The 27,480-nt window shown below is 43.7% G+C and overlaps 1 protein-coding gene across 1 annotated transcript in view; it reads left to right on the top strand.

The window, feature by feature from the left end:
* Positions 1–27,480, top strand: part of LOC146854917 (potassium voltage-gated channel subfamily KQT member 1-like) — an 879,265-nt gene that overhangs the window by 685,048 nt on the left and 166,737 nt on the right. Inside the window, exon 6 of the mRNA XM_085650545.1 lies at positions 14,539–14,679. Within this exon, the coding sequence (XP_085506671.1) occupies positions 14,539–14,679 (141 nt within the window). The remainder of the gene's footprint in view (positions 1–14,538; positions 14,680–27,480) is intronic.

The following is a 27,480-nucleotide window of genomic DNA, read 5'->3' as shown; positions in this document are numbered from 1 at the left end:
CGTCATGTGCTGACGCAGTCTAAGAGTGCTTGTTCCGTGGGTCTCGTTACAACGTACTTGTTCCTCCTCATGGTCCCTAGTAAGGCAGATCAGCTTCATCCATCAAGCCACAGTATCGGTAGAACAAGTGAAGGTACCAGAGGTTCAGTACAAAAAATGGTAATGCAGCATAACTTCGGCTTTCTTATGAAGCATCTGTTCACAGGCCCAAGAGATATGCCATATCTGCGCTTGAGGAACAGATTTATGGCCCATTACACTTGGGATGACTGTGGAGCACTGTCAGTTAACACTAATATATTTTTATTTTTAAATGCAGAAATAATTTTAGATTTGAAATGTGTCATGGCGGATGTCATCCATATTTAATTGCTTTTCCATCCCCCTGGTTCAGCACTGCCTGAATATTAGCTGCGTTCGTCTGTCTGCTTTGGCTGTTTTCGAGGTTCTTTACCCTGTTCTCACGTTGTTGGCTATAATTCCCATGAAAGCGGCGACGCAGCGCAGCTCTGTTTGTCATAAAAAACATTTTCTTTTCAGCCATTGTAAGGTGGGACTAGAGCAGGTGGTGGAGGAAATGAATTGTAGGTAGCACAGAATTATGCAGTCAGGGACTCTCTAAACAACACTGTATGCCTCCTCATATTTGTACAGGAGTGTGTAATTGACTGCGTCTCTGACCTTAAGTTACTTTTTCCCTCTATTCGCCCTTTCCTCCTGTTTGTGTCGAGAGGAAGGCGTTTACCCCCGCAGCGCCCATATGCTGTTTTGTTCTGGATATCCACAGGTGGCAAATGAGGTGACACCTGGAAGAGGATTTATTTCAGGACACGCGATTTTCATTCCTTTGATATTATTTGAAGTTTCAACTTTTTAGCGATGTTATTAACCTCAAACGTGAGCAGTGACCATTACAAGTTTCTGCCTGGAGACGCGTGGCCTGAATGTGAGCGGTTTTGATGGTCAGGGGTGTGGCGCTGCGGCGGCTCCTCCGGCCGCACAGAGTGGCTCATCTCCTCAAGAGCTCATGGATGCTCTCCTGTGCCCTGGCTCCTGTGCAGTGATTGGCTAGCCTTATCCTGCATATGCAGTGCATGTGCCATCTTTGTCACTCTGCCTTCTTGAAGATCTTCAATGGGGGGGGGGGGGAATGTTGGAATCTATTATAGGATTTTTTTGAGCATGGGTGTCCCTGAGCTGGATTGAGAGCAGACTGGAATAAGTGCTTTCGATTCTGTTAAGTATGTAAGTGTGCTTTAGCAGACACGCTGATGGGTTAAACCTGCGGAATCTTACCTACGTTCTCTATATTCAAATGCTTGATGCATTTTAATGTTCGTTCCTCGGGGGGATTCTGTTCTACAGTATATGCGGGTGGAAGTCACTGGGCACGTCATACTGAGTCCTTGGTGCACAGAGTGCATATTTTCATGGCTGCCTAAGAACACTGCACGAGCAAGCCAGGTGGGGATGGCGCTCTGAAAGCAGAGTAGGTCACCTCTGCTGCACCGCTCTACCTTCGGTGTCGCTTCACTAAATATTTCAGCCTCTTGAACGTTGAGCTCGTTGTGCCTTTACATTAGCTACGCATTTTCAGTAGTTGTAGTATATACGGTTACACAGACTACCACTGTGGTGGCGGTGGTGGGTGTCTGTGTGTGTGTGTGTGTGTGTGTGTGTGTGTCTACGTACACTGGCCGTGCATGGCAGGGAGTTGATTTTACGTATTGTAATTACATTTTACTTTACATTAAAAAAAACTAGAAACTCACCGAAATAAATCAAAGCTTAAAGTAACCTTATAATTAGGTGAAATTTTGAGTAACAATGTAGTGTTTTAAACAAAAAAAAAATTCCACAGAAATTCTCCTGTTATAGTTATCTCAAGAGGCTATAACTCATGCCCTAAGATAACCATAACTCATGCCCTCGCCATGAACTGCTAATTACCCCACATGTTGCATCACTAATGACATGTTCTATGACATCATTGATAATATCACTGCAACATTACCATCACCGATGACAAAACTGTGCATAGTTGGGGCGCGAGTTACAGTTATCTTAGGGTACTAGTTAGAGTTACTTGCGATAATTACAGAACTTTACATTGTCACTGCAAATTTCTCCTAACGATAACATTCATTTAACCTCTGATTTTTTCAGTGAAAATAGTGTGCGTGTGTGTATATATGTGTATATATATAAAGTTCCCTAACTATAACTGACGCCCTTCCATGTACAGTTTTGTCATCAGGTGTTGCAGTGATGTCATAGATCAAGTCACGAGTGATGTAATATGTGAGGTTAGTAGCCGTGCATAGTGAGGGCGCAAGTTATAGTTACCTTAGGGCACCAGTTATAATCACTTGAGATAAATATAAGTGGTGAATTTCTGGGAATTTTTTTAGGTTAAAACATTACATTGTCACTGAAAATTTCACCTAACTATAACATTACTTTAACCTTTGAGGAGAGGATGTAGCCTTACGGCTAGAGCAGTCGACCTAGAAGCTGGGGAACCGAGTTTGAGTCTCGGCAACGACGCTAAAACATCCTGTGATTCTGGGTAAATCACTTAATCTCCCTGTGCCTAACAAAAAAAAAATGAATGTGTTGATCTGTAACGAAACTGGTGCTCATCTATAGTACTCTAATACTTGATATCTTAGGGTCTAGTTTGCGCTATATAAAAGTCTTAAAAAAAAAAATTATTAGTAAATTTCTATTTTAAAAAAAATATTTTATTACCAAACGTAAAGCCAACCTCCCACCAGGCACAGGCTTTGGCCATGTGCAGCAAAGAGTTGGTTGCAGGTTCTGCATCCAATCACTTGTGGCAGCCATGTTCTGTGTGGGTTTGGCCCACACAGGTGCCCAAGTCACCCACAGGTGCGCAGTTCCTTTTTTATTTATTTTTGGGGGGGTGTTCCATGGTTCCAGAAACCCACGGACCCTTTGACTCCCAAAGAGTTTATATTTGACCCCAGGGGTGCTCTCTCTGGGACCTCCTTCCCTTAAAAGGGCCAGGGGGTCAGGGTTCCTCTACCCTGCCACCTTATGTTATTTTCTTTTCCTTTTTAGGACTCAGAGACCGAGTCCCTGAGTGTTATGATGGCAGCCTTAGTCCTTCAGGTTGCGTCCGGTCAATAACAATGCAGGGTTGAGCATATGGATCCATAAATCTGTCACGGATCGTCTACGGTATGAAATGTACAACGTTTTTGAGCCTTTATTGCTCCAAAACTACTGAGCGGACTCTCACCAAGTCATAACAAGCATTGGCATAGCCAATAGGTCTTGCCTTTGGGACCTTATAAGTGTTTAGCCATGCAACAGTTAATGTTGTTGCAGTAAGGATATTGTGCTGCATAACTAAATACTTATAAGGTCTCAAAGGCGAAACCTATTGGCTATGCCAATGCTTGTTTTTCGGGCACTGGAGAACATTTGATGCTTCCTGCTGCCAGAAGTCATCTGCCCCTTCTGTCCCCTACTTCCCACATCCCCTCCCCTCCCCTCCCCTCCAACCCCATCCCACACAGAGGCCACCTACATACATTTACCACCTGCTTACAGCAGGTAGTAAATGTATTTGTTAAAGTGGTTCCCAAACTGTGATCCACGGACCTCCAAACCCCCTTTGTAGTGGTCAGGCTCACTCGCTGCACTTGGTGTGTCCAATACGGGGACTGGATTGAATGCATTTGCCAGGGCTGCTTTGGGTTTCCAGGCTGGCCCTGGCTGGAGAAGGAGCCTCGTACCGCGAAATAAAACGAATCATTTAAAAGTTAGTGACCGGGATGTAACACCAACCTTCAATTTTTTTTTTTTTTTAATATAAAATAATATAGCCTTATAGCCCGCCGTAGCGGGCTATACCGGCTAACAAAGGCCCGCTCCCACGTTAAAGGCCCGAGCCGAAGGCGAGGGACTTTAACAAGGAACCGGGACTTTAATTGCTGGTACAGCCCTGCTACGAAGGGCTATAAGGCTATAGAACATTCTGCCACTAGAGGGCAGAATGTTCTAACAAATAAAACAAAGGCCTCTTGAAGCTCGAGGGGATTTAAAACCCCTCAAGCTCCGAGAGACCTTTGTAAAACATTGGAATGTTGCTCTGCGGGCCTCTACCGGCCCGTAGAAGCATGGAGCACTCCATTGTCTCAAATGGAGCTCCCAACATTCCAATATTCTAATAATCTTTAGTAATCTAAGTATTTGGTATGCACTTGTTTGTGTATTTTTTGCGAATTACTGTTTTAATGTATGAAATTTGAACAGTTAAAATTGCTTGGGGGTAGCTGACTTCCAGTAGTGACTCAATGGGGGACTCAGGAGCCAAAAGTTTTAGGAACCACTGGTGTAGAACATCACACAGTAATTGCATCTGCATAGTTATTTCCCATTCTAATGGATTTCACTCAAAATTGCACGGTGCTGGTGGGGTGCTCCTGCATGCCAATGGTAATTGCATATGCATAATTTGCAACATTCCAGGACCGTGCAAGTCCTAATCAGGGATTAATTACTCCCATCAGCCCTTATTCACCTGCTTCAATACCTCCCTGTGACTTGGGTGAATACCCTTTGACAATGGACAGCCTCAGGACTTCACACACACACATCAGTGGTTAATTTCTGAAAAAAATACATGCCAGTGCCCTGAACGTTTCTCTCTCCACTCATCCACTGGTGCTGCCTGCTTCTTCAATGGCACCAGCCTCCCCAGCAGGATCCTACTGAAATCGCTACTCCCAGTAAGTACAAATGTTGGTGACATTTTTCCTACCTCATAAATATAACACCGTCCAATCAAGTTACAAATGGAGAATTCTGTAGTAATGAAGTACTTGGCCAGTATGTAGTTTCATGTAGATTTATTAAGTTGTAGCTACAAGTTGTGAAGATCATGTAGACAGCCCCACCAGGTGCAGCCTCCCTGCTGCTCAGCCCATCTTCAACTGTCAACACTCACACTGGCTGAGCAGCTAGGAAACAGGTACACAGGAACAGTATAACCACAACAACAGGATATTACATTTCTTCTCCCCTTAAAATTGAAAATTAAATAAACAATACCAAAATCAAACAACTATGCACAACAATGTACAAAAGAAGAAAGTAGTCGAGAGCCCAGGGATGGAAGGTAAACAGTAAACACCACATCATGAGAGGGAACAAAGACTAAACAAAGGAGGAAAGAAGAATGAATAGATGCACACAAAATATCACCCATCCTCCATCTCTAATATTAGAAACAAATCGAAATGATTCAAGGACGATAAGCTCACAAGAACAAAGTGAGACACAACCACATGAAAAGACACGTGAAACATAAACTCATGAAAGATGCAAAAGAAGCTTCCAACCATGCACCTCAAAGCAGGGCAGGCACTGTGAAGAGAAAACATGGGAGACATGCACCCCAGAACTCTAACACTATGGGGGGTGGGCTGCACCCATGAATAGTTTCCTTATAAAAGGAACACAACGACAGAAACATGTGAAGAAGGTACTGCAAGCCAACTCACCACTCCTCATGTAAGTGACAAAACATGCGAGAATGGGACTGTGACCAATATGACAAACTGTGTAGATGGGACTAACACCCATTAAGTCACATGGGACTGTGACCCTATGACAAACTGTGTAAATGGAACTAACACCCATTTAGTCGCCCCTCTTGTAAGGGTAAAACTGTGTAAGGGGATAGACCCCACGAAGCCACCCCTCCTGTAAGGGAAATGACTAACTGCGTTGAATGGGACTACAACCCATTAACTGTGAAAAAGGGAGAGACACCCCTTAAGCCACCCCCGTGGAAGGGATAAGTGGCTTACAGCGTGGAAGTGGGACTAAAACCCATTCCCATCCCTTAAGAAAGGGATACAGACTAGGAAAAAAACAGGTCAAAACCACCTAAAACATTGCCTCAAAAAAGTGTGGTAAAACCAACCACAAGAATGAGTGACCACCACCCATGAACCAAAAAAAACACCCTCCTGTAAGGGCCAAATGTTCAGATAAACAACGTGGGAAGTATGGGCAGACAACACCCCACAACAATCCCATGTAGGACAAGTAACAAGCCAAATAGGAACATAAGCTCAGAACAAGAATGTAATGTAGGAATAAAGTCCTAATCAGACAATAATATAAACATAAGGTGATACACACATGACCACATCGCCAAAAGGAAAATACATTAGTCAATGTAGTGCCCCCACATGAAAGATTCCATAATAACAACGTGCGTGTATGTCACCTAGATTGTGACACCGCAGAGTCCAATAAATGTGCAAAGGACCCAGACCGGTTTGCATTTCACCGTAGTAAAAAAAAGACGGCAGTTACAGCTTGTAGGCAGATTCACAGGAAAGATGAGACGCTCCTATTCCCCACAAGTGATGTGCATGTCACCCTTCTGGGAGCGTCAAGCCAGACTGGAAACAAAATGAGAACTTCTAGAGTCACCTGCCTTGCACGAGCCCAACATGCCGGTTGACGAAGTCTTAAATCCAAAAGAAAATATTGTAGAGACTGCTGCTTCACCCTCACGAAACTGAAAACATCAACGTAGGTGCCACGTGCCATCTGCACGCCGAACAGCACCTCAGCACTGCCAACAATTCCCCGCATAGCCAGAACAACCAGCTGAGACTCGTAGTATGAAACAAGGATGCAGACTGCCCCAGTGATGGAACTTGAGTGCAGCCTCCACATCAAAGATGGTGGCACGTAGTATTAGTGCGCATAGGGTGGCTCGTGGCATGTCCATGCTGGATAGCGTCCCTCAGCAGCACACCAGGAAGCACAGTAATGAAGACCTCCAAGCGATGACGGTAGGTGAGCGTGCACTACACGCAACTCGAGCCTCTGTTTTTAAACCACAGAACAACGTTCAACTGCCATTGGTCCAGGGGCAAGACCTCAAGTTAAGGAAATAAATCAAAAACCAAAATTGCCTCACCGCAAATCTCCTGCTCAGGCAGCCAGTAATTGGGTTGATTTCCAAATATGTCAAAACACTCCATGTAGCTGTAAGTCGCTCTAAACCAATGCTGTCAGAGTCACATTAAACAGGACGATTACACAGTAACGGCTATGTTACCATTATTAACAAGTTTTGTGTGAACAGACACAGCATGTTATAACAGTACGAATATCCTAGTGGTCTGTGCCTCCACCATAAAACACATAAAGTGTGCAATGAAACATTCAGCCCGACCTTTGTTGGAAACCCTTTCAGCTGCAGTTTGACAGGCTTGCTGAATAAAGTAGGACCCAGTATGTTCATGTGAGTGTACACCAGGCGTGTGGCTCGTCATGAAGATAAAACGTCCATGAAAATGTCAATGAGCGCAGCATAACAACGGGAACTTCAATCTCGCCAAAAGTGAGGTCATCTGTAATAGTTGAGCCTTATGTAGCACACAACACTTGTTACTTTAGAGTCCAACAGATGTGAAGTTGGTGAGCACAGCATGCTTGGACTGGGGCTGTCTGGTGTGAGAGATACTGGTGAGGCTGCAAGGCGTGCTTCCCCCATTTCACTTGCTTCTTGTTGTAGTGTGTTTTCTTCAGTGAACACCTTATTTGCTCTGTCGGTATCTGTCATTTCTGAAGGTTCCATCCACTTAGAAGACTTCTCTGGCATGTCGTGTTGATCTTCCTTTAGAGGACACTTGGGGCACGAGTTTGTCTCCCAATCGTCGCCAAAAATAAGTAGTACTGACGTCCGTGGCCAGGATGCAGTTTCATGTAAATTTATTAAGTTGTAGTTATAAGTTGTGAAGATCATGTAGAGAGCCCCACCAGGAGCAACCTCCCTGCTGCTCAGCCCATCTTCAACTGTCAACACACACACTAGGCACCCAAGCATTCCAAGCATGTCCATCACACCAACATTCCATACAGAACACTCGCACTGGCTGAGCAGCTAGGAACCAGGCACACAGGAACAGTATAAACACAACAACAGGAAATTACAAATTCCTAGTCTCCTCAAGTGCCCTGGTGTAGGTACTGGTGTGACGTATGGTCCAACTTGCACAGCTTCCTGTTGCCACAAGTGCCATCTCTCCGCTGTCCTATTACTTAAATGTCTGCAGCTCCAGAAAATGGGAGTACCTGTATTGCTGTGGGATTAAGCTTGAAGCCCTTTTCACTACAAATCCCGCCAGAATCCATCTAAGAAGCTGCTGAAGTGCCAGCCTTACACACCGCCACACAAGAACCTTAATTCTTCTGACCTGTACTATTCCCTGCTACTCTACAAGTGAATGTGCACAGAGACCTGCCATATCGGACCTGGAGGCAGTGCTTAATTCGTAAAAAAAGAAGTGCTAGGCCTCTCATCAACTTGCACCACACATTGTGTCTTCCATTCTGCCAATAATAGTAACAACACAACTGCTAACCATCCCACACCTACAAGTGTGACAGTTCTGTCTATTTCAGGCCTCCAAAGCTATAAGCATGGCTTGGCGGCAGGTAATAGTTATTTTTATGTATATTTAATTAATATTTAAATGTTATGTGGTCCTCTCTAAATTACCCAGACAGTGCCACCTTGGGCCAGACTGTCACATGCGCCGGTGTTGACAATTAACTGTTGGTGCCGAGGACCAGTAACCGCCTGCTCAAATTAAGCATTTCCTGAAGTCATTGCAATAAGATAGAAGCCTGCACTTTCACCAGCAGCCACTGATTCATCAGCAAGGAGAACAGTTCCAGCTATAAATTGGTTTTCTTTTTTTCATAGGCCAACCCAAGCAATAGTGGGTGTTAGACCTGTCATCCTTGGTGTAGTTTTACCCATAACATTTTGCCTTCACTCCTGTTTTGCTGAATTTGCCACTGCTACCCAGTTCTAAAGTGTTTCTGCTCTCTCCTTTAAACATGGTTTCATTGACTTGCACCCAATTGGCACATTTAATTTACTTATATGTCCCTAGTAAAGTGGTTCTACAGGTAACCGGAACCTGTAAATTAAATGCTACTAGTGGGCTAGCAGCAGTTATTGTGCGATCCATTAAAGTAGCCCTTGAAAACTTGACTCAGACCTGCCATTGCAGCCTGTGTGTGTTGTCTTTAACTGCCAATTTGGCCTGGCAAAATAAACCTTTTGCCAGGCCTAAACTTCCTTTTTTAATGCATATAAGTCACCCCTAGGGTAGGCCTATAGAGCAGGTTGCTATTTTCACTATTGTAAGGACCACTTCTCCCTTAGGATGACATTCAGTTCCCTCATTACATTTAATAAGTGATACACTTTGAGTGGAAACAGGTAGGAATGTCATGTTTACATGCAAATTAATTGTAATTTAAAACCCTCATTTATGGTAAAGTCGAATTTTGAATCACATATCTGAAAATGTCACTTTTAGAAAGTTAACACAAGGAGATGATGGACGGAGCGCTGAAACTTTTCAGACACTCACCCCCACTCACGGATCTGGGTTAAATCCATCGTCGTTCTTTAGCTCACTTCGCCACCCCAGTTCAGACCCAGCCATATGAAAATCAGTCTTGACCCTGTTCCTCATGGACAGTCCAGTCCGAACTGCCAAGCCAGGTCTTCACTGGACCGGACAGGGCTAGGCACCAAGAGGATTCACAATTTTTACTTAGGAGCTACACAGCTCATGGGAATAATTATTTCCCCTCAGCTACTGGTATTGCATCCAAATTAATGGCCTTCTTTACAAAGGTTAGCAACATCGAGTGCTTTTATTTTGAGTAGACTCACTAGTTTGAATAAAGAGGGTTACTTTGAGTGAGTTTCTAACTCAATTTTAAATATTGCTTGGGACATCTGGTTCTTCGCAATACACAGGCTTCTTTCTTTGATGGGGACAGTAAAAACTTTTCTTTCTTGATCTGGACACTAGTTTCCTGACTTTTGTGAGTGGGCAACCGATGATGATAAAACGTGGGCATACTGGCGAGAACCGGCTGGTAGCCTCCCTGGTGTTGCGTACGTGAGGTGCCCTCTCACTCCCACCTTCATTTTCTTGAGGTTTCTTCACCTGTTTTTGTGGAGGAGTGATTGTCAGATAGCGGAGGGCTGCTATATTGTTTTTTTCTGAAATTAAAGAGGGCTAGGACTACATTAATTTGGATGCAATACCAGTAACTGAGGGGAAATAATTATTCCCATGAGCTGTGTAGCTCCTAAGTAAAAATTGGAAATCCTCTTGGTGCCTAGCCTCTTTTGGTTTGATGATTGTTGAGAGGAGGGCAACTTGGCACATACCCTCTATAGCTCCATATTGTGATGAGCTTCACTGGACCGGAAACAAGTATCCTGGGACCGGTTTCGGGGTAACACCCCTCATCAGCCAGGCTAGCTTGAATCCAGTGGCAAAGTGAGCAAGGGACCGATATCTGGGCATACCCTGCCAACTTAGGGCAAACAATTCAAACACAAGGAGATGATGGACGGAGCTCTCACTTTCCCACTGGATTCAAGCTAGCCTGGCTGCTGAGGGATGTTACCCCGAAACCGGTCCCAGGATTCACTGCTGTGTGCTTAACTCACCCATGGCCTATATCAGATTGGTGTGAAGTGCTGCGTAGGGCAGAGGTTGTGTACCTGCGCTAAGTGTGTGCATGGTGAATGTATGTGCTGAATATATATGTGCCTATGTGTGGTACAGTACCTGAAGGATGAAGCTCTGTGCAGTGTGTGCAGGATAAATGCATGTGCTGCGTGTATGTGTACCTGTGAGTGGTACAGTATATGAAGGACGCCGTGCTGATGGATAAATGCATGTGCTTGGGTATATGCATACCTGTCATTGGTACAGTACATGAAGGATGCAGTGCGTGCATGATAAGTGCATGTGCCGAGTGTATGTGCAATATGAGTGGTACAGTACATGAACGATACAGTGCTGGGCAGTGCATGCATGTTATGCTGTATACATTCACTGGGTGTATGTGCGCCTTTGAATGGTACAATACATGGGTTCCATTTTGGAAGACCCAGGCCTGCACGGTGAAACATGGAAAAGGGGTAGAGAGATCCCCCATGCACATTTGTGTATTGCTACATTCCTTTAAGCTGGATGGGACACATAATGGGGAATGAAGGAACATACCTCCCTAGAACACATCAACGGGTGCTCTGTGGTTCAGTGAGAGGGTACATGGGCATATCTCATGAAAGAGATGGGGCTGATAAGAGAATCATAAAGAGTGGGGCTGTGGGCTCCGGGCTAACCTTTAGATGCACATATCAGTGTGGTTGACATTCAGGTGTGAACTCTAGTCAATCCCATGGTCTGTGTTGTGAGACTGTTGTCATGAGGTCTTCTTGGGGCCCACTTTGGTTCTCCATTTTAGTTTTATATTTTACACATTTTAGTAGACATCGTTTTAGCAATTTTATTTTTACATGTTTTGCTTGCACAATATTATTTTGAGAAGACGCTGTACATGTTAGTTGTTTTTAGAAAGCCTTTCTCGCCATGTAATCAATACACTTCGTTCAAGGATAGGAGCACAGAACAAGATATCCTAGTCTTGCCTTGCCTGTTCGGAGACAGGTTCTAACATCTAGACATATCATTGCTTCAGAGCTCTAACACAGTGTGGTTTTTATTATATAAGTGGCCGCACTGCCATTTTCCGTGTCGGAGGAGCACTCCGGTCACAACTGTCCTGGAACTAAGAGTTTTCCAGTAACTCCGTGAAATTCCGTGGAGTACCACTATGCAAGGTCTGGTCAGGGTTACCTGGAACGAATCCTGTGTTCGACATGCAGCTCTGCTGACGCTGATCTTCTATCCTGCAGAGAAGGATTGCCAATTTCACTTCAGGCCAATTACCTGGCCAGGTTATCCCGGTATCGGGGCTCAGGCTAACCTAAGAGATCGGGCAGAGGGTACACCCACTATGCTCTCAGAATAGGGGTAGCAATAGGTATATATACATATATAGAAATCAGACTGCCATGGTTGGACAGTTTATTCTTTTCACCATGTTCATAATACTGGTTACTTGCTTTGTTTTATCTGCCTAATAATCGCATCTCATTCTTTTTGTGCAAGACTACGATTATTTCAATAAATGTATTGAAAACTTTATTCGTATCTTTCTTCTGTTTACCATGGGCATGTAAAAGTAAACTATGAAAGGGGTAAAATCTGTTTACGCAATTACCTTGTAGGATCAGAGTGTCATGATCAAAGTTGCCAAAATCATCTGCCACCCCAGGAAGATAGAGGGGTTCAGATGAGGCACTGTGAGCTAGCTAAGTATGTGGCAACATTCTCTGATGGTATAGATGGTCTCAGTCCCTACATTCTGAAGTCCTGTCATCCTAATACACAGTCCTAACTATTTAGTGGAAACCGTATAACACTATCAGCTTCGGAGACACTCTTGCTTTGACAAACTGCTTTTCAAGAGGAAGAGGAAGCAGAGAAGTGGGCATTCCAAAAGAAGCATAACAATATCACAAATAATAAGAACCTAAATCACATTTGGTGTGTGGAAATGGACTATAAGAAGGGGAGGTGAAGACCCCAGAAATTGTCACATTCCAAGCAGCCAGATGGGTTGTGTGAGAAGGTGTAACTCTGCAAGACTTCTGCCTGTGACAAGAACTGGGGACTAAGGCCTGCCACCCTCCCTGCTGGGTGAGGGGACATCACCCAGGTAATCCAAGGCCCCCTGCCTTGGAGCCAAGAGCACCAGTGCCTGCTTGCCAAGACCAGTGTGGCCTATGAGAAACAGGACAGTATTAGAGGGAGTGAGGTTCAATGGAGAGCCCTGTCAAGTGGACTCCCTGTGTTAGGTGTGAAGAAACAGCTGCTGCACCAATCAGGTCATTGTCCTGTGCATGTGTCATGCTGTACTGATCGGCCTGGAGCCTATGTGTAGTAGCAAATCAGTGATCATGTATGCCAGGAGGTGCCACCATGGAAATTACTGCAGTGTGGTAATGGCCGAAGCATTGTGCTGTAGCGTGGTGGTGACCTGAATACCGGGAGGGGCCACTGCAGGAAACACTGCTGTGCAGTAAGCGCTGTAGCCCTATGTGGTAGCGAGGCAGCGACCCCGTATGCTAGGAGGGTTCGCCATAGAGTACATCACTATGCTGATTGGGCCGGACCCCTATATCAGAGAGGGTTACAGGGAGCACCATGGACTGTCACTTGTTCTTACACCATCGAACCCCCAACTACCAGAGAAGTAAGGACACCGTGGGAGCACCTGTGCATCTTCACCCAGGTGAGTGAACCAAGACAGGATTGCCATAGCCAAACCCCATCAGGAGCTGAGCGAACACTTACCCCACAGGAGGAGCTTCAGAAAGCCTCCGGTCACTTAAAGAGTGCGACCGCGAGTGAGAGTCTTTGCTGCGGCCAGCTTACCTGAACTTGGCTCCAGCTGCAGTGAGTTCCCATGGATGTGGCACACTCCAGAGCTCCTAACGCTTTACACTGCTGGTGTGGATAAGACTTGTTTTGAGTAGGCCTGGGCGTAAAATTCTGCCCCGCTCATGGAGTTTGCAGAGTTTTCTCACTTCACGTAGCGCGCAGAGGTCTGAAAAACTCATTTTTCTTCTTTGCTCGCGCTGGCCAACGTTAAGTTAGCAAGGGAGGAAAATTTTACTTCCGACAACCTCCAAGTGAGTTTTCTCAATGTGGGCAGTTGCAGATGGCCGCTACTGCTGGCATTGAGAAACCTTCCGTTCACATAGAGGAAGCTGCCTCTCAAGTAGAACATCCACTCAAGCAGCAGAAAGAAGCAGCGCCCTCTGACTCTGCTCACAGTGCCGCTCGCACTGATTTTCCAGCGTGGGACAAACACCCAATGCTAAAAATCATCCTGAACGGCGTGACCTAACATATTCCGGCACTTGCGGAACTCCGCAGAGCACAGTAAAGTTTTTGGGTCACTTCGCGTGTAGAGGAACTCCATGAACTTCGCAGTGGCCTAGTTTTGAGCTATTCGGCTCCGTGGGGGTACTTGCGGCTAATTTAGCACAAAAGCTTTGGAACACTATTGCCTTAAAGTTAGAGTCGGAGTGGACTGAGTATTTGGCTGGACAATGATTTATTGTTGTTGCTGTGTGCATGTTGAGTTCTGAGCCGTATTCCCTACGCTGTATCCACACCTGCCCCTGAGGGAAGCTTGGACTGGTCTGACCACGCAACCCTGAGAGTCAAGTGCAGAAGTGATGAATCAATAGTAAGTCGGCCCTGGAACATCAGAAGTAAAAGGCCTCAACCCCCATGGTTGGGCCCAATGTCCCCTGTGTTCCCAGAAGCCCTCTGAAACGGGTTCTGACATTTTCCTTCTACTCTTCCTGTCTTACAGTAATGCCTATGTTTGCCTTCAGTTTTTTCACAATTAGTGCCTTACTTCATATTTTAATATTGTAATTGTAAAATATATTGGATTTCATACATTGGATTTGTATATTTAATATAGCACCTACTTTTATGGATGATGAAATATGTTTTAATTTGCTTAAATCATAGCTAAAGATTTATAGGACTTCTCTTTTGTTCTTAACAGGAACTCATCACAACACTCTACATTGGATTTCTGGGGCTAATATTCTCTTCATATTTTGTCTATCTTGCTGAAAAAGATGCTGTGGATGAGGAAGGGAAAACGGGCTTTAATAGCTATGCTGATGCCTTGTGGTGGGGTGTGGTGAGTATCTAGTGCAAGTATGGCAGGATTTTTTATGTTTCCTCGTTACTTGATTTGAAGGATATTATTCTTTAATGTAAGTATTAAATACATGCACAGAAAGAGGTAAACCTGATGGTGGAAAAGAAAGGGAGGATGAAGAACCAGCTGATTCTAGAAGAATATACTTTTGCTGCCGATAAGCAAGGAACCCATGCTCACACTTTGTGTGCTGCCTCTACACTGTATGCTGGCAAGAGCCATAGTACATTGTACAAAAGGCCATACACATCAGAGGGGATGTTTCATGTGTGTTGGCACCTGTAAGGGATTTGTAGCCTACAGCAAATGTATTGGTAACCTATTGGACACTAAGGGCCATATGTATCATTCAAATTTGCGATCGCAAGCGCCGAAATTCGTAGAATTTCGGCGTTTGCGATCGCAATTTAGCTAAGTGGGATGTATGAAAGGAAAACAGCCTCGCAAAATAAGGAATCGCAAAATTTGCGATTCCTTATTTTGCGATTGCATTTAAGGAATCGCAAATTGCGATTCCTTAAATGCAATGTAAGAGGCCCAGAAAAAGTGCAATTTGGCCTTAAGGAATCGCAAATTACCACCAACTTCAAGTTGGTGGTAATTTGCGATTTCTTTGAAAAATGCACTTTTTTGCATTTTTTAAAGTGCCATGTGGCACACATAAATGCCCTTAGGGCATGTATGTGTGCCACATGTGCACACATGTACATTTCAGTGGTGCAACAGGGTGTCCTTTTGACACCCTGGCACCCTTGAAATTGCATTCTCAATTTGCGATTCTCTATTTGAGAATCGCAAATTGAGAATGTCTTCCCATTCATTCCTATGGGCCTTTAGGCCCATAGGAATGAATGGGGAGGTATTCCTTACTTGCAAATTGCAATTTGCGATTCGCAATTAAGTAATATGTAGGATTCGCTAAATTATTTGCAAATCCTACATACATAGCATTTTGCGATTCTCAAATAGCGATTCTCTAAAAATCGCTAATTGAGGATCGCAAAACCAAAGTTTCATACATATGGCCCCAGGTCTTCTATCATCTACATCTGTGTGACTCCAACCTGACAACTCTACTAGAACAGACTGGTGATCATTTACCTCAGCAAAAATATAAGAGGTCCAACTCTGTCCCCAGATAAGTATGCAGTCCTGCTAGTGAGAAACACTTGACATCAGACCTGTCTGCTTATTCTCCATTGCCTATGTGAGATTCTTAAGTTTCCTTAGAGTTCACAAAATTTACCCTTCAACTACGTATGTTCAAAGAAGTTTTTTAGTTGCTTCACAAGTCTTCAGATTGGATCCCACACTCTTTGTACACCAGTCTCCTCTGTGGCTGTTATGAGTGACAGGGTGCCTGAGCAGATTGTTAGTAACAAAATTGGCTGTGACTGTTGTTGGCCATGCATTGTTCGGGCACTGCAAAGTAGGCTCGTCTTCATGACACACCAGGAGCATGGGTGGACATGTTGAAGTTTTTTTTTTTTATGTGCAATTTTGGTGACATATTATTTGTGCAAATTAGTAATTTTTATTAAGTAAATGGTTGAAACCCATCAACTAATGATGTTGCACTTGAAACGACCTAATTATATTATTTAGACGTGTAATTAATAATGCAGTATAGTTATGCCACATTTATTGTGCGAGATATCATTTTATCAAATGGATGCAGTTACCGGTGTTCTGCTCATCTTGCTCCTCCTCATTTCCCTCTCCCAATCAGTGACCCTCTGCAAGTTTTCAACAAAGCACAGAGTGCTGTGACATAGATGTCAACTGTGAATGAAACTTTCCACTGTGTTCTCTATGTATCATTTTGAAGGACTTCCCTTGGAAGTTCCGATATAGACCAGTAGAAGAACATAGTTGTATGAGCATTTGTTTGAGATATGTTTCAAACTATAGTCTACATGTCCAGAGCGCAGTTGCTGAGGAGGCAAACAGAAGGATTTCTTTTACCTTAAGACAATGAGTTAGTGTTAAGAGATTAGAAACAAGATGTACGACTGGTCTTTGCGGTCGCAAAGGGGTTTTAGGTCCGTTTGCGACGACAAAAAATGAATGGCCCATGTACCAACCCTATTTTGCTAGTCGCAAACAATTTGCGACTCGCAAAATAGGGTTTAGCGACTCGCTATTAGGAAGAGGTGTTCCCTTCCCAATAGCGACTCCAAAAGCTATGTAAGAATGTTTTGCTACTGTAATTGCGTTTGTAAAACACTCGCAGTTTACCACCCTTCACAGAAGGGTGGGAGAGGACCCGTTCCCCATTGGGTATGTATGCGCAAAGTAATTTTAAGGGCAGGCAGTGGTCCAAGGGACCACTGCCTGTCCTTAAAAAATGTCAATGAAAAGTTAAAATGTTATTTATTTAAATGTTGCCTGTTTTCCCTTAAGGAAAACGGGCTGCATTTTAAAAAAACTGCTTTACTTAAAAGCAGTCCCAGACATGGAGGTCTGCTGACCCCAGCAGGCCACCATCGCTGGGAGTGCCAGCCATTCTCAATGGGGTCACAAATTGCGACAGCCTCATTAATATGCATGAGGCATGCAATTTGCGACTCCATTGGGAATCGCAAACAGTGTCTCTGACACTGTTGTACATTAATGTTTGCGACTCGTAATTTAATGCAATTTGCGAGTCACAAGCATCAACGGTCGTATATCTGCCCTAAAAAATTTCAATTTTGGGGCCAGATGTACGACCGTTTTTGCATGCGCAAATGGGTTTGCGAACCCATTTGCGCATGCATAAACAGCATGGGCCATATGCAAAGTCTATTTAGCGAGTCGCAATTTATTTGCGATTCGCTAAATAGGTTTTGTGACTCACTATTAGGAAGGGGCGTTCCCTTCCTAATAGCGAGCGCAAGCCCATGTATGAATGTTTTGCAACCGCTCAAATTACCACCCTCTTCAAGAGGCCCCTTCCCCTTTGCAAATGCAGGGGGAAATATTTTTTAAGGGCAGGCAGTGGTCCCGGGGACCACTAACTGCCCTTAAAAAATGAAACAAAAACGTTTCATTTTTTAATGCATCCCGTTTTCAAGTAAAATGAGCTGCATTAAAAAAAACTGCTTTATTTAAAAGCAGTCCCAGACATGGTGGTCTGCTGATCCCAGCAGGCCACCATACCCGGGTGGGCATGCCAATCCCAATGGGGTCGCAAATTGCGAGAGGCTCATTAATATTCATCAACCTCTCAATTTGCAACCCTGTTGGGAATTGCAAACAGTGTGATACACACTGTTGTACATCCAAAATAGCGCCTCGCAAATTGCGAGTCGCAAAAAACTCGCAATTTGCGAGGCGCTATTTTGCACGTCGTACATCTGGCCCTTGGTTTTGATTTGCCCAATGTGAGCTAACCGTCATAAAGTCATGCTGAATCTATAGTTTTGCTAATTGTTTATGCATAAAATGCATCTAAAACCCCCAGTTTTTAAGGTTTGAGGGCGGCTTCTCATTTTCCTCCAGAGACTCTGTCCGATTTACTTGAGACTTTCTTTTCTCCCTCAAAATGCTGTTAGTTCTCTTTATGAGTTTGACACTTAGAATCTGGAGAGATTTAACTTAAATAGGCATTATTAGTCTATTTTCTGATTTTGAGTTCTGTATCTGAGCCTTCAAGGCAATTAAAGCAATTTTCTGTATCATTTATGTTCAGAGTTCTGTAATAAACCTTTTAAACTTATATATGATCTAGAATTTATTTATTGAGTGGTTCCAGTTTCTATATAATTTTACCTCTACTATTTAGTATGTATATTGTTAAGGAGTGTGATGTTTCTTATTGTTAGATCAACAAAAACCAGGGAGCCTGACTACCTGAGGTAAAAAACCTGGGTGAGTAGATAATTGGGTTTAGTAAATTATTGGGATAGGCTACCATACACAGACTACATGAAATCCCAAGCAAAGCATCCTCAATAGTTGCAAATATATAGAACAGCCTTTTATTGGTAAAGCCACTCTTTTTTTCCTTGTGGTACTCTTTTTTTCAGTCTCACCTCAGAGCTTTCGTTCCTGGGAGTCGCTCTAACGCCTGTTCACTTCTAGTAGAAGTGACCTCTTGCATCTGCATTGCCATTTGGGGTAATTTTTTGCTCCAAAGTCTGTACACGTCATGCTGGTGGTTTGGAAGAGAAGCTTTCCAGAGGGGCTGACATGCACAGAGACAGCTTTTACACTCTCACTTGATGAATAAGATGTTAGGGCACTACGCTACGCTCGCGTAGTTTGCGAAGTTTGCGCTACTTCGCACTACCCGAATTGCACATAGCACAGTGCGAACACGCGTAGCGTAGTGTTGCGTAGTGCAGCGGTCATTTTTTGCTTGCTCGCGGTCCTCAACGTCAAGCAAGCAAAATGACATCCCGGCGAGACTTTTTCCTCGTTCGCGATCAGCAACATCAAGTTGGCGATCGCGAGCGTGGAAAATAAACCTCCCGGCGAGATTCTCAACGCGAGGAGGTCAGGTTTCTCATTGCAAGTGGTCGCGTATGCTCGTGACCGCTCGCGATGAGAAACTACCAGTCCGCGTTGAGAAAGCTGCTGCTCGAGTAAAAATCTACTCGAGCAGCAGAAAACTACAGCTCGCACTGTGGAAGATGCCGTTTTCAATGATTGCACAGTGCCGGTTGCTTGTCCGCACTGTGCAATAATTGAAAATGATATCTTGCTCAGTGCGAACAGGGTACTACGCAGTTCGCGAAGTGCTACACGTAGCTCGCGTAGTGCGAAGTGCACTTTGCGTAGCTTCGCGTAGTGCCACTTCACGAACTACGCTCAGGGTTAATCAAGACCTTTTTGGCGGTGTTTGACACAGTGGATCATGATACAATACCGAATCAGAATACCCTCTTACATTGTATCTTGTCTGCAGGCAGGATTTAAAAGTCAATCTTCAGCTCTTCTTACCACTTTGATCCTCTTGGTACCTCAGAATAGGTTTGTATATTGAATACACTTCAATATCACCTTTCCGATCTGTGCTCATTGTGCACATTTTCAGATTTACATTTGTAATTACCGTAGTGCACCCTTCAGTATGTCGGATCACGTGAGGCTTATTCGCTTGATAATTTTGCAAAATGTAGAGTTTTCTACCTAAACGTGCTCATGGTCGTCTATTAGGATATAACTTTCTCATCCCATGCAGACCCTATTGTTCTTCTATGGTGGTCCCATCATACATTTGAGTCCAACTCACATAGGCCTTCCTATAACTCACACTGACCACACTGTTGGATTACTACAATTGTTTTCTATGGTATTTGTCTTAATTAATATATATTTGAATAAGGACTGTCCATAACATTGACAAGGGAAAATCTGTCAGTATTTTCCGAACATGCATGCAAGCTTAGCGTGTCTCTCCCCTTGTCCCTTTGAAAAGTAAACTACTGGGCCAGAATACCATTGAGGCAATATCCAGCTTTGAGGCTTTTCAATGAGTGGTTATATTTCTTCTTCCTCTACAGTGTAGTCTGCCCTAACTGGTGCTTTTCCACATTGATACCAGCTAGGTGTAGGTGCCTTTCAAATGTATTGATTGGTTGGTTGATTTCTCATACGGCTCTTGAGGTTCAGCCAGCACCTCGTTTTGCTTACTGCAATATATCCACTTCTACTATTGCTACTACAACTATAAAATAAATACATTTATATTGCATCTAGTGCCAAGGATTGCCGAGGCCTCTTACTGCTAGGCGAATGATGTACCCTATCCCTGACATCCAGCACCAAAAGAATCCTTTTAGCTTGCAAAATAAGCAAGTTGGTTGTCTCATTATTATTTTTAGATGGCGAACATAAACCAGCTTCTCATGCCCCCTTCAACTACAAAGGAGTCAACTTTTTTAGCTCAATTCTACTTTAAATTGCTGATCTCATCAACTATGTTTGACATGTTGCTCACAGATCACACATACTTTCATTCTGGTTCTAGAAAATGTTCCCAACCAAGAAACAGTAAAGCAATTCGAGAAGAACTAGTAACCATCTTCAAAGACTCCACCAAATCACTTCAATACACTCCTCACCCCAGTATTCCAGCGAACTCCCCTCCCAACTACGTAAACCAAACATATTCCTGTGGGAATTCACCAGGGTGAAATAGCCCCTCCTGCAGCTCCACCTCCTAATAATTCAAACATATGAAAAACCTACTGGGATCAGCACTTGAACTTCTCAGCAAATTACAGAGGAACAAACCTGTACTACTGCTAGTACTCAAAGACACCATTCTGATATGAACATCATCTTTACTATAGTGTTTAAACCATAGAGCTGTTCCTCTTAGGAAATCCCAGCTCCACACAACCACAAAACCAGTTGCAAGGAAAATGATTCTTCACTCTAACAGCAGTGGAAGACTTCCTAAACCTATGTAGGTGAAATGGGAATCTCTAAGGTGTCACTTGCTTCCAGTAGTGTGTAGAGTACCGTAGGAGCGTACAACAGTGCCTACAATGTCCAGCCTATGTGTAACGCCACTGAGCAGACTAATCTCATGTGAGTGATGAGTGATGGTCTATCAAAATATGAATGTCGCCATTTATATCTCAAGGTCTTACCTGCAAAGAAAATTAGGAAGCGAAATGCCATTTCCCACAAACCTCGAGATATGGATGGCTGCAATTTCCCTGAAAATACAGAAAGTAGCCTCGCACTTTGGCAGGCCCTCTCTGAACATCTAATGTTGGCTTTAATATTTTAAACCCTACAGCATCGCTTTTACTCAAGTTTCATCTGGATGTGCTTAGGGTTTCATCATAGACTCCATCCTTAATATACGTATTTGTGGGGCTAAAATAAAGAAATTGGCCTACGACCTGCTCCACACACCCAGAAACCAATCCCAGCAACTGACATCTATCAGATGTACAATGCCTAGTATTACCCATCTTGATGGAGGGAATTGCCAGACATGGAACAATCAAAAAACACTCTGGACTCTAAATGGAATCCTGTTCTCAGCAGCCCGCCTTCCATAGCAGCTCAGAGCTACAGCCACATCCCTCCCCACCAGAGCATCCCTTACACCCCAATCCCTTTACAAAACCCCTCCTGTCTCTATGACAATCTCACCAAGTTGAAAGAACTCCTTCATGGAGAGGTAAACCCAGCTGCACACTGCTTGAATTTCTTAAAACCACGATGGGAGAAACTGCTAAACAGGTATTTCACTGCTACGCTTCGGAGCTGTAGAATTCCCTGACAGAGGACATCTGAAGATCTCTCCCCCCTGAACTTCTTCAAGATGACAATGATGCTCCTTTTCAAAGACTTAGGTTAACAATCTTGATCAAACTCTCTCTAGTCTACACTGTTGACTGTTTGCTGCTATCTCATTCGCATGCGTTGAACCTTGGGTTATTTGAGCAGTGCCCGATTATGTTATCTTTAGGGCGAGTTATATAAATATTGCAATGAGTAAACAAATATGTTATGCTACACTAAGTGGATGGCACCATTAACTGACTTTCATCCTCGTTTAGAGTGCCGGGTTAAAATCATGCACGTAAATGTCCTTGGCTAATGCCGTAACTGCCCACTCTTGGGCGGGTTTGGCACCCTGCTCCAAGTTTTACTCCTGGCATGTGGCCTAAGAGGTGGAACAATCTTTGAGATCGAGTTTCCTGCACGGTATTCCCCCTTATCACAATGGTTGCTGCAGAAAAACCTTAACAAGCACAATTCCTGCAAACCAATAAATTATAGTTGAGCCCAAGTGCCATGTGCACCCAATGTTAATGTTCGCATTTAGAATGAAACAATTTGCCCACACTTTGGAACACCTGCCAGCCGCCAAGAGCTAGGAAATACATTCACCGAGGCTTAGGGTCAATCCAATATTAATGGATTATTCACCTCACTTTCACTAGCAAATCAATGGGAGGAGGAAGGGGGTTGCATAAACTGTAGCACAGTGATTATTAGATGCTGGGTGATATCAAATATGCCAGCTCCTTTAAGGACTAAATAATTGTATTGTGCTTTCATTTCAAAGACATTTCTCTTTTCCCTTTTTTCCAAACGCAACACCTCGTTTGTTATTTCTATTCCCGTGTTGCAGTAAAAATATAGTGGTAAAAAAAAGAAAGAAAAAAAATGGTCAAAATGTAGTCTACTGAAAAAAAAACGGGAAAAAAAGTTGTGGCTACAAAAAAATGTTGGGGCAGATTTACAAGCCTACTGCGCCACTTTTTGCGTCATTTTCTCCATGTTAATAATGACGCAAACGTGGCACAAGGGGCTTGTAAATCTGCCCCGTTGTGTTTTTGGAGTCAAATGTGAGAGTACTAGAAGCAGGGCCAGGGGGCATCTTCCTGTTAAAGTGGAGAGGAGGTGGTGAAAGGATGAGGGACTAGTACGGGCTTTTAGGATTTAGGGAAGTGTAGCATTAAGGGGGCTAGGGCTCAGGAATTGGTAGTCTTAAGGGGTAGTAAGGGTTTTTGGGTTCAGGCATGGATATCATTAGAAGGTGTTTTGCGTTTTTTAGCGTTCCAGGATGGATAGAGTAAAAGGGTAGTAAAACATTTTTAGGATTCAGGAAATTATAGTGTTAAGAGGTAGCAAGGATTTTTAGGGTTCTGGGAAGGGTAGCATTAAGGGGAACTAACAGGTTTTTAGGTTCAGGTAAGGATAGCATGAATGGATAGTAAGGGATTTAGGGCTTAGAGAAGGGTAGCATTAAGAGGTAGTTCTGTTTTTACGATCCAGGATTGGGTAGCATATTAGGGTTGTAAGTGGTTTTTAGAGTTTATGGAAGGGTACCATTAAAGGTTAGCAAGTGTTTTAGGGTTCAGGAAATAGTTGTAGGGCATCAGTACAGGAAGGGAGGGGGTTTTAGGTACAGGGAAATGTACCTTTAAGTGATAGGGTTTTTAGGGTTTCAGGGAAGCGTATGGCTTAATTGGTAGCAAGGGGATTTTAAGGTTCAAGGAAGGGTAGTGTTAAAGAGTAGTAGGGTTTTTTAGGGTTCAGGCAAGAGTAGCACTGAGTAAACACAAAGGGGTACTTCAGGGTTTTAAGGGTTTAGCTACTGGAAGAATTAAGAGGAAATAAGAGGTTACTAAGGTACACTTAGCTAAATTAAAATATACATGTGATAAGAATGTTTTGTAAAATTGGACAATTTGGAAATTGGCATAGGTAATAATGGATGCAACATTATTACCTCAACATTTCTAACTCAACTTTAACGTAGTCGACATTTTAAAAGTCGACTTTATTACTTACAACTCAGTTCCAGCCACCCCTGCATCTGCCATGACCCTAACAATAAACTCTTATGTGTTCCCTACTCCTCCATGATCTCTTTGTCTCTCTTTTGCTTTACGGAGCCCATTAAAGAAAAGTCCAACTGTTCCTCAGTCTCATCACCCATTGGGGTTAAGACTTAGGACAGTTTTCTCTTCAGTACCGTATGTTGATATCCTTTCCAAAACTGAGATAACATTCTGCAGTCCTAACATACATTACAACTAACAAAGTGAAAAGGAGGGTGCATTTCTAAAAAGCTCAGTTTGAGGCTTTAGAAATTGGTAAGTAAGATAAATACAAGAGATTATTATTTATGTTTTATTGTATTGGTCTGTGGGTTCCAATCTCTGAAAACGAAAATATGAATCCTGTTTTCACTCAATAGGAGAGAGAGAGAGAGAGACAAGAATCACCGAGTTTCATTTGAATGAGGGCTGTGAATAATAAAGATATTTCCTGAACAACTTTGTAAAGATTTTTTTTAATCTCTTCTGTCTTCGCAACGGCCATGAATTGTGTAAAGTGTTTAAAAATAAATAATAGGCTGATACTGCTGCTTAAACTAGAGTTGTGGTAAAAGAACGCTTCTGCTAAGGAAAACATTTTTAGCAGGCGTATTCTCTCATAAAATAATTATTATGAAATATTCTATTGCAAATACCTTTTTTGTGCTTAAGGGTTAATAAACAGGTCAAAATACAGAATTTGTCAACATTACCTACTCCAACCCCTCTCAGACTAAGCAGGTCTGCGCAAAAACCTTACTGTATTTCTTTGGATAAAAGCACTATGGGAGATCTAATAAATAAAAATGAATACGAACACAATAACGTGCCTTTAGACTATACCTGTGTTATGGTTTTAATGAAGGCACTTTGATCTGCACAGGTCGACTTTCTTCAAAAAAATTCCAACTGCCAGATCTTGCATAATGAATTTGTGATGATAGAAAATGCCACCTGAGATCACATCCAGACTCCTGTTCCAAAGAATGATATTACATTCTTTGTGACTCCCATTTTGGCAGTCATTCGATTACCATGGAGCATCTAAGCCAGTTTGTTAAATTACAACTGTGCTGTTTAGTCCGTGTTTGCTGGGAGATTAAAATAGAAGCACACTCGGTGCCCTTCCCAAGAGACGCTAAGGTTCCCACCTTCCTTGCAAGGCCGGACTGGCGGTAGTGGGCATCGGGGGTTTCCCGGGGAGGCTGGAAGGGTGGGGGCCGGTTTTGCAGCAGTGGGGGCTGGGTTTGGCACTGGGGGGCAGTTTTGCAGCAGTGCTGCAATATCAGCTCCCAGTTACAAAAGTAGCAGTGCTTCAAGCGTGCACCACCCCTCCACCCCCCGCCACCGGCTGGTCCAACAAAACTACCAGAGCTGCTTTGGGTTCCCAGTCCGGCCCTGCTTCCTTGGCACATCACAGATCCCTGCAGATGCAGCAGTCCAGTGTATTCCCCGTGTCACTAGCACTAATTGCATCGACCACATCAAAGCTAGGGTGACGCCCTTTCCATCGCTCTCACAGACTATTATGAGTTTTGGTGCCTTAAAGACATGAGTCATCCCATTAAGGATGCCTTTGGTCCGTAATTCTTACCATACTATTAAAATACTGTCTGATTGCACAGCCAGAGATGAGGTTCCCTGCGTTTCATTGTAGAAGCTTCTCCGTGTGTGCAGACAACTGGGAGACCAAATGGGAAGGAGGGGGCGAGCCTGTCCACTCCTTCCTCTGACCCTAACCCCACATAGGGAGCTGGAGTAAGGCATGGTTGGTGGTCTTCAGAGAGGTGCACACACAGCTTCCCAATCGAAGACAAGCACTCGATGCAGCCCTCCTATTAACTCCTGAAAACAGGGCAAGCTCCTTTAGAATGTGTGACCTCTTCTTCAGAAAATTGATTGCTGGCCGAGAACAGAGGTGTATTAATAATGTCCTCGGCGAATTTCCAGTTTAAGGGTGATTGAAGAGGGTGTATACAATGGATGGAGACTGTGAATGTGTATGAAAAATAAATGGATGGATGGATGGATGGATGGATGGATGAATGGATTGAAGAGGGACTTGATGGTTGAATTGAGAGTGTGCGGATGAATAAAGAGGGTCTTGATGGTGGACCAAGAGTTAGTGTTTGGAATGAAAGAGGGTGTAGCTAGATGTATAGCGAGTGGGATTGAGTGAGGAGATTGTAGAGGGGTGGATGGGGACTGCGCAGATAAATGAAAAGGGTGTTGATGGTGGATGGAGGGATAGCATTTGGCATGAATAAAGAAGGTATAGATGGATGGATAGAGTGTCGGGTGAATGAAGAGGGTGTAGGCGGTTGGTTGGAGAGCCTGCAGATGAGTGTGTGAAAGATGCTTTGTTATGTAGATTTGTAGAACTTACTATCACACAAGAGAGTCTAGCCAAACCTAGGGCCTAGTGGGACTACTGAAAAAGGCAGGTCTTCAACTTCTTGCAGAATTTAAGAAAGGAAGAGAAGGCTCTTATTTGAAGTGGCAGGTCAGTCTATGCATTAGAAGCAATGTAAGAGAGGACTCGACTGCCGGATCTGGTTTTCCGTATGCATGGGTTGTGTGCAAGTAGGAGTACAGATAAGCTGAGATGTCTGGATGGTTTGTGAAAGCAGATACAATTGTTGAGGTATGCTAGGCCAGTGTTATGATGAGCCCTAAAAGTGTGGATGAGGAGTTTGAATTGTGATTGTTCATGTATGGGGAGCCAGTGGAGCTCCTTCAGGTGTATTGTGATGTGAGTGCGGTGTTGAGAGTGATTCTGGTTGCCGAGTTCTGAATGGAATGCTGCCTTCTGGTGAGATTTTTGTTGATCCCATATAGAGGGTGTTCCCATAATCCAGCTTGCTTGTGACCAGAGCATGCATGATGGGTTTTCGGGTGAGGAGTGGGAGCCATTTGAAAACCTTCTTCAGCATCTTTAGGGGATGGAAGCATGAGGTGATGATGGCCTTAACGTGGTCGGTCATATTGAGTTTGCTGTCGATGTTGATCCCGAGATCTGGGTGCGGGTGGTGGAGGTGGCTATCAGTCTTAGGTCTGTTGGCCACCAGATGGTGTCCCACTGTGAAGTGCTCTTCCTGAGATCACAATTTCTGTCTTGTCAGTGTTCAGCTTCAGACAGTTGATCTTCATCCATTGGGTGATTTCAGTCATGCAGGCATTGAACTTGATCTGGGTACTGGGCGTCTTGTCCATGAGGCAGAGAATGAGTTGTGTGATATTGGAATAGGAGAGGACATTGATGTTGTAAGATCGGGTGATGCTGGCTAGATGGAGGATGGATGTGTTGAAGATTGTTGGGCTCAGGGAGGATCCTTGCGGAACGCTGCAGATGAGGTCGCAGGAGTCTGAGATGTTTGATGCCAGGCTGTCTGACTGGGTCTTTTGAGTCCGGAAGGAACAGATACATCAGAGTGGGTGTCCTTGGATACTGATGTCATGTAGGTGTTGGATGAGGATGAGGATGGGATGGAAAACTATG

Source organism: Triturus cristatus, chromosome 4_1 (genome assembly GCF_964204655.1).
Source record: "Triturus cristatus chromosome 4_1, aTriCri1.1, whole genome shotgun sequence".
In the NCBI taxonomy this organism is placed as follows: Eukaryota; Metazoa; Chordata; class Amphibia; order Caudata; family Salamandridae; genus Triturus; species Triturus cristatus.
Note: the sequence above shows the minus strand (reverse complement) of the source record. Positions and strands in the feature narration are given on the sequence as shown.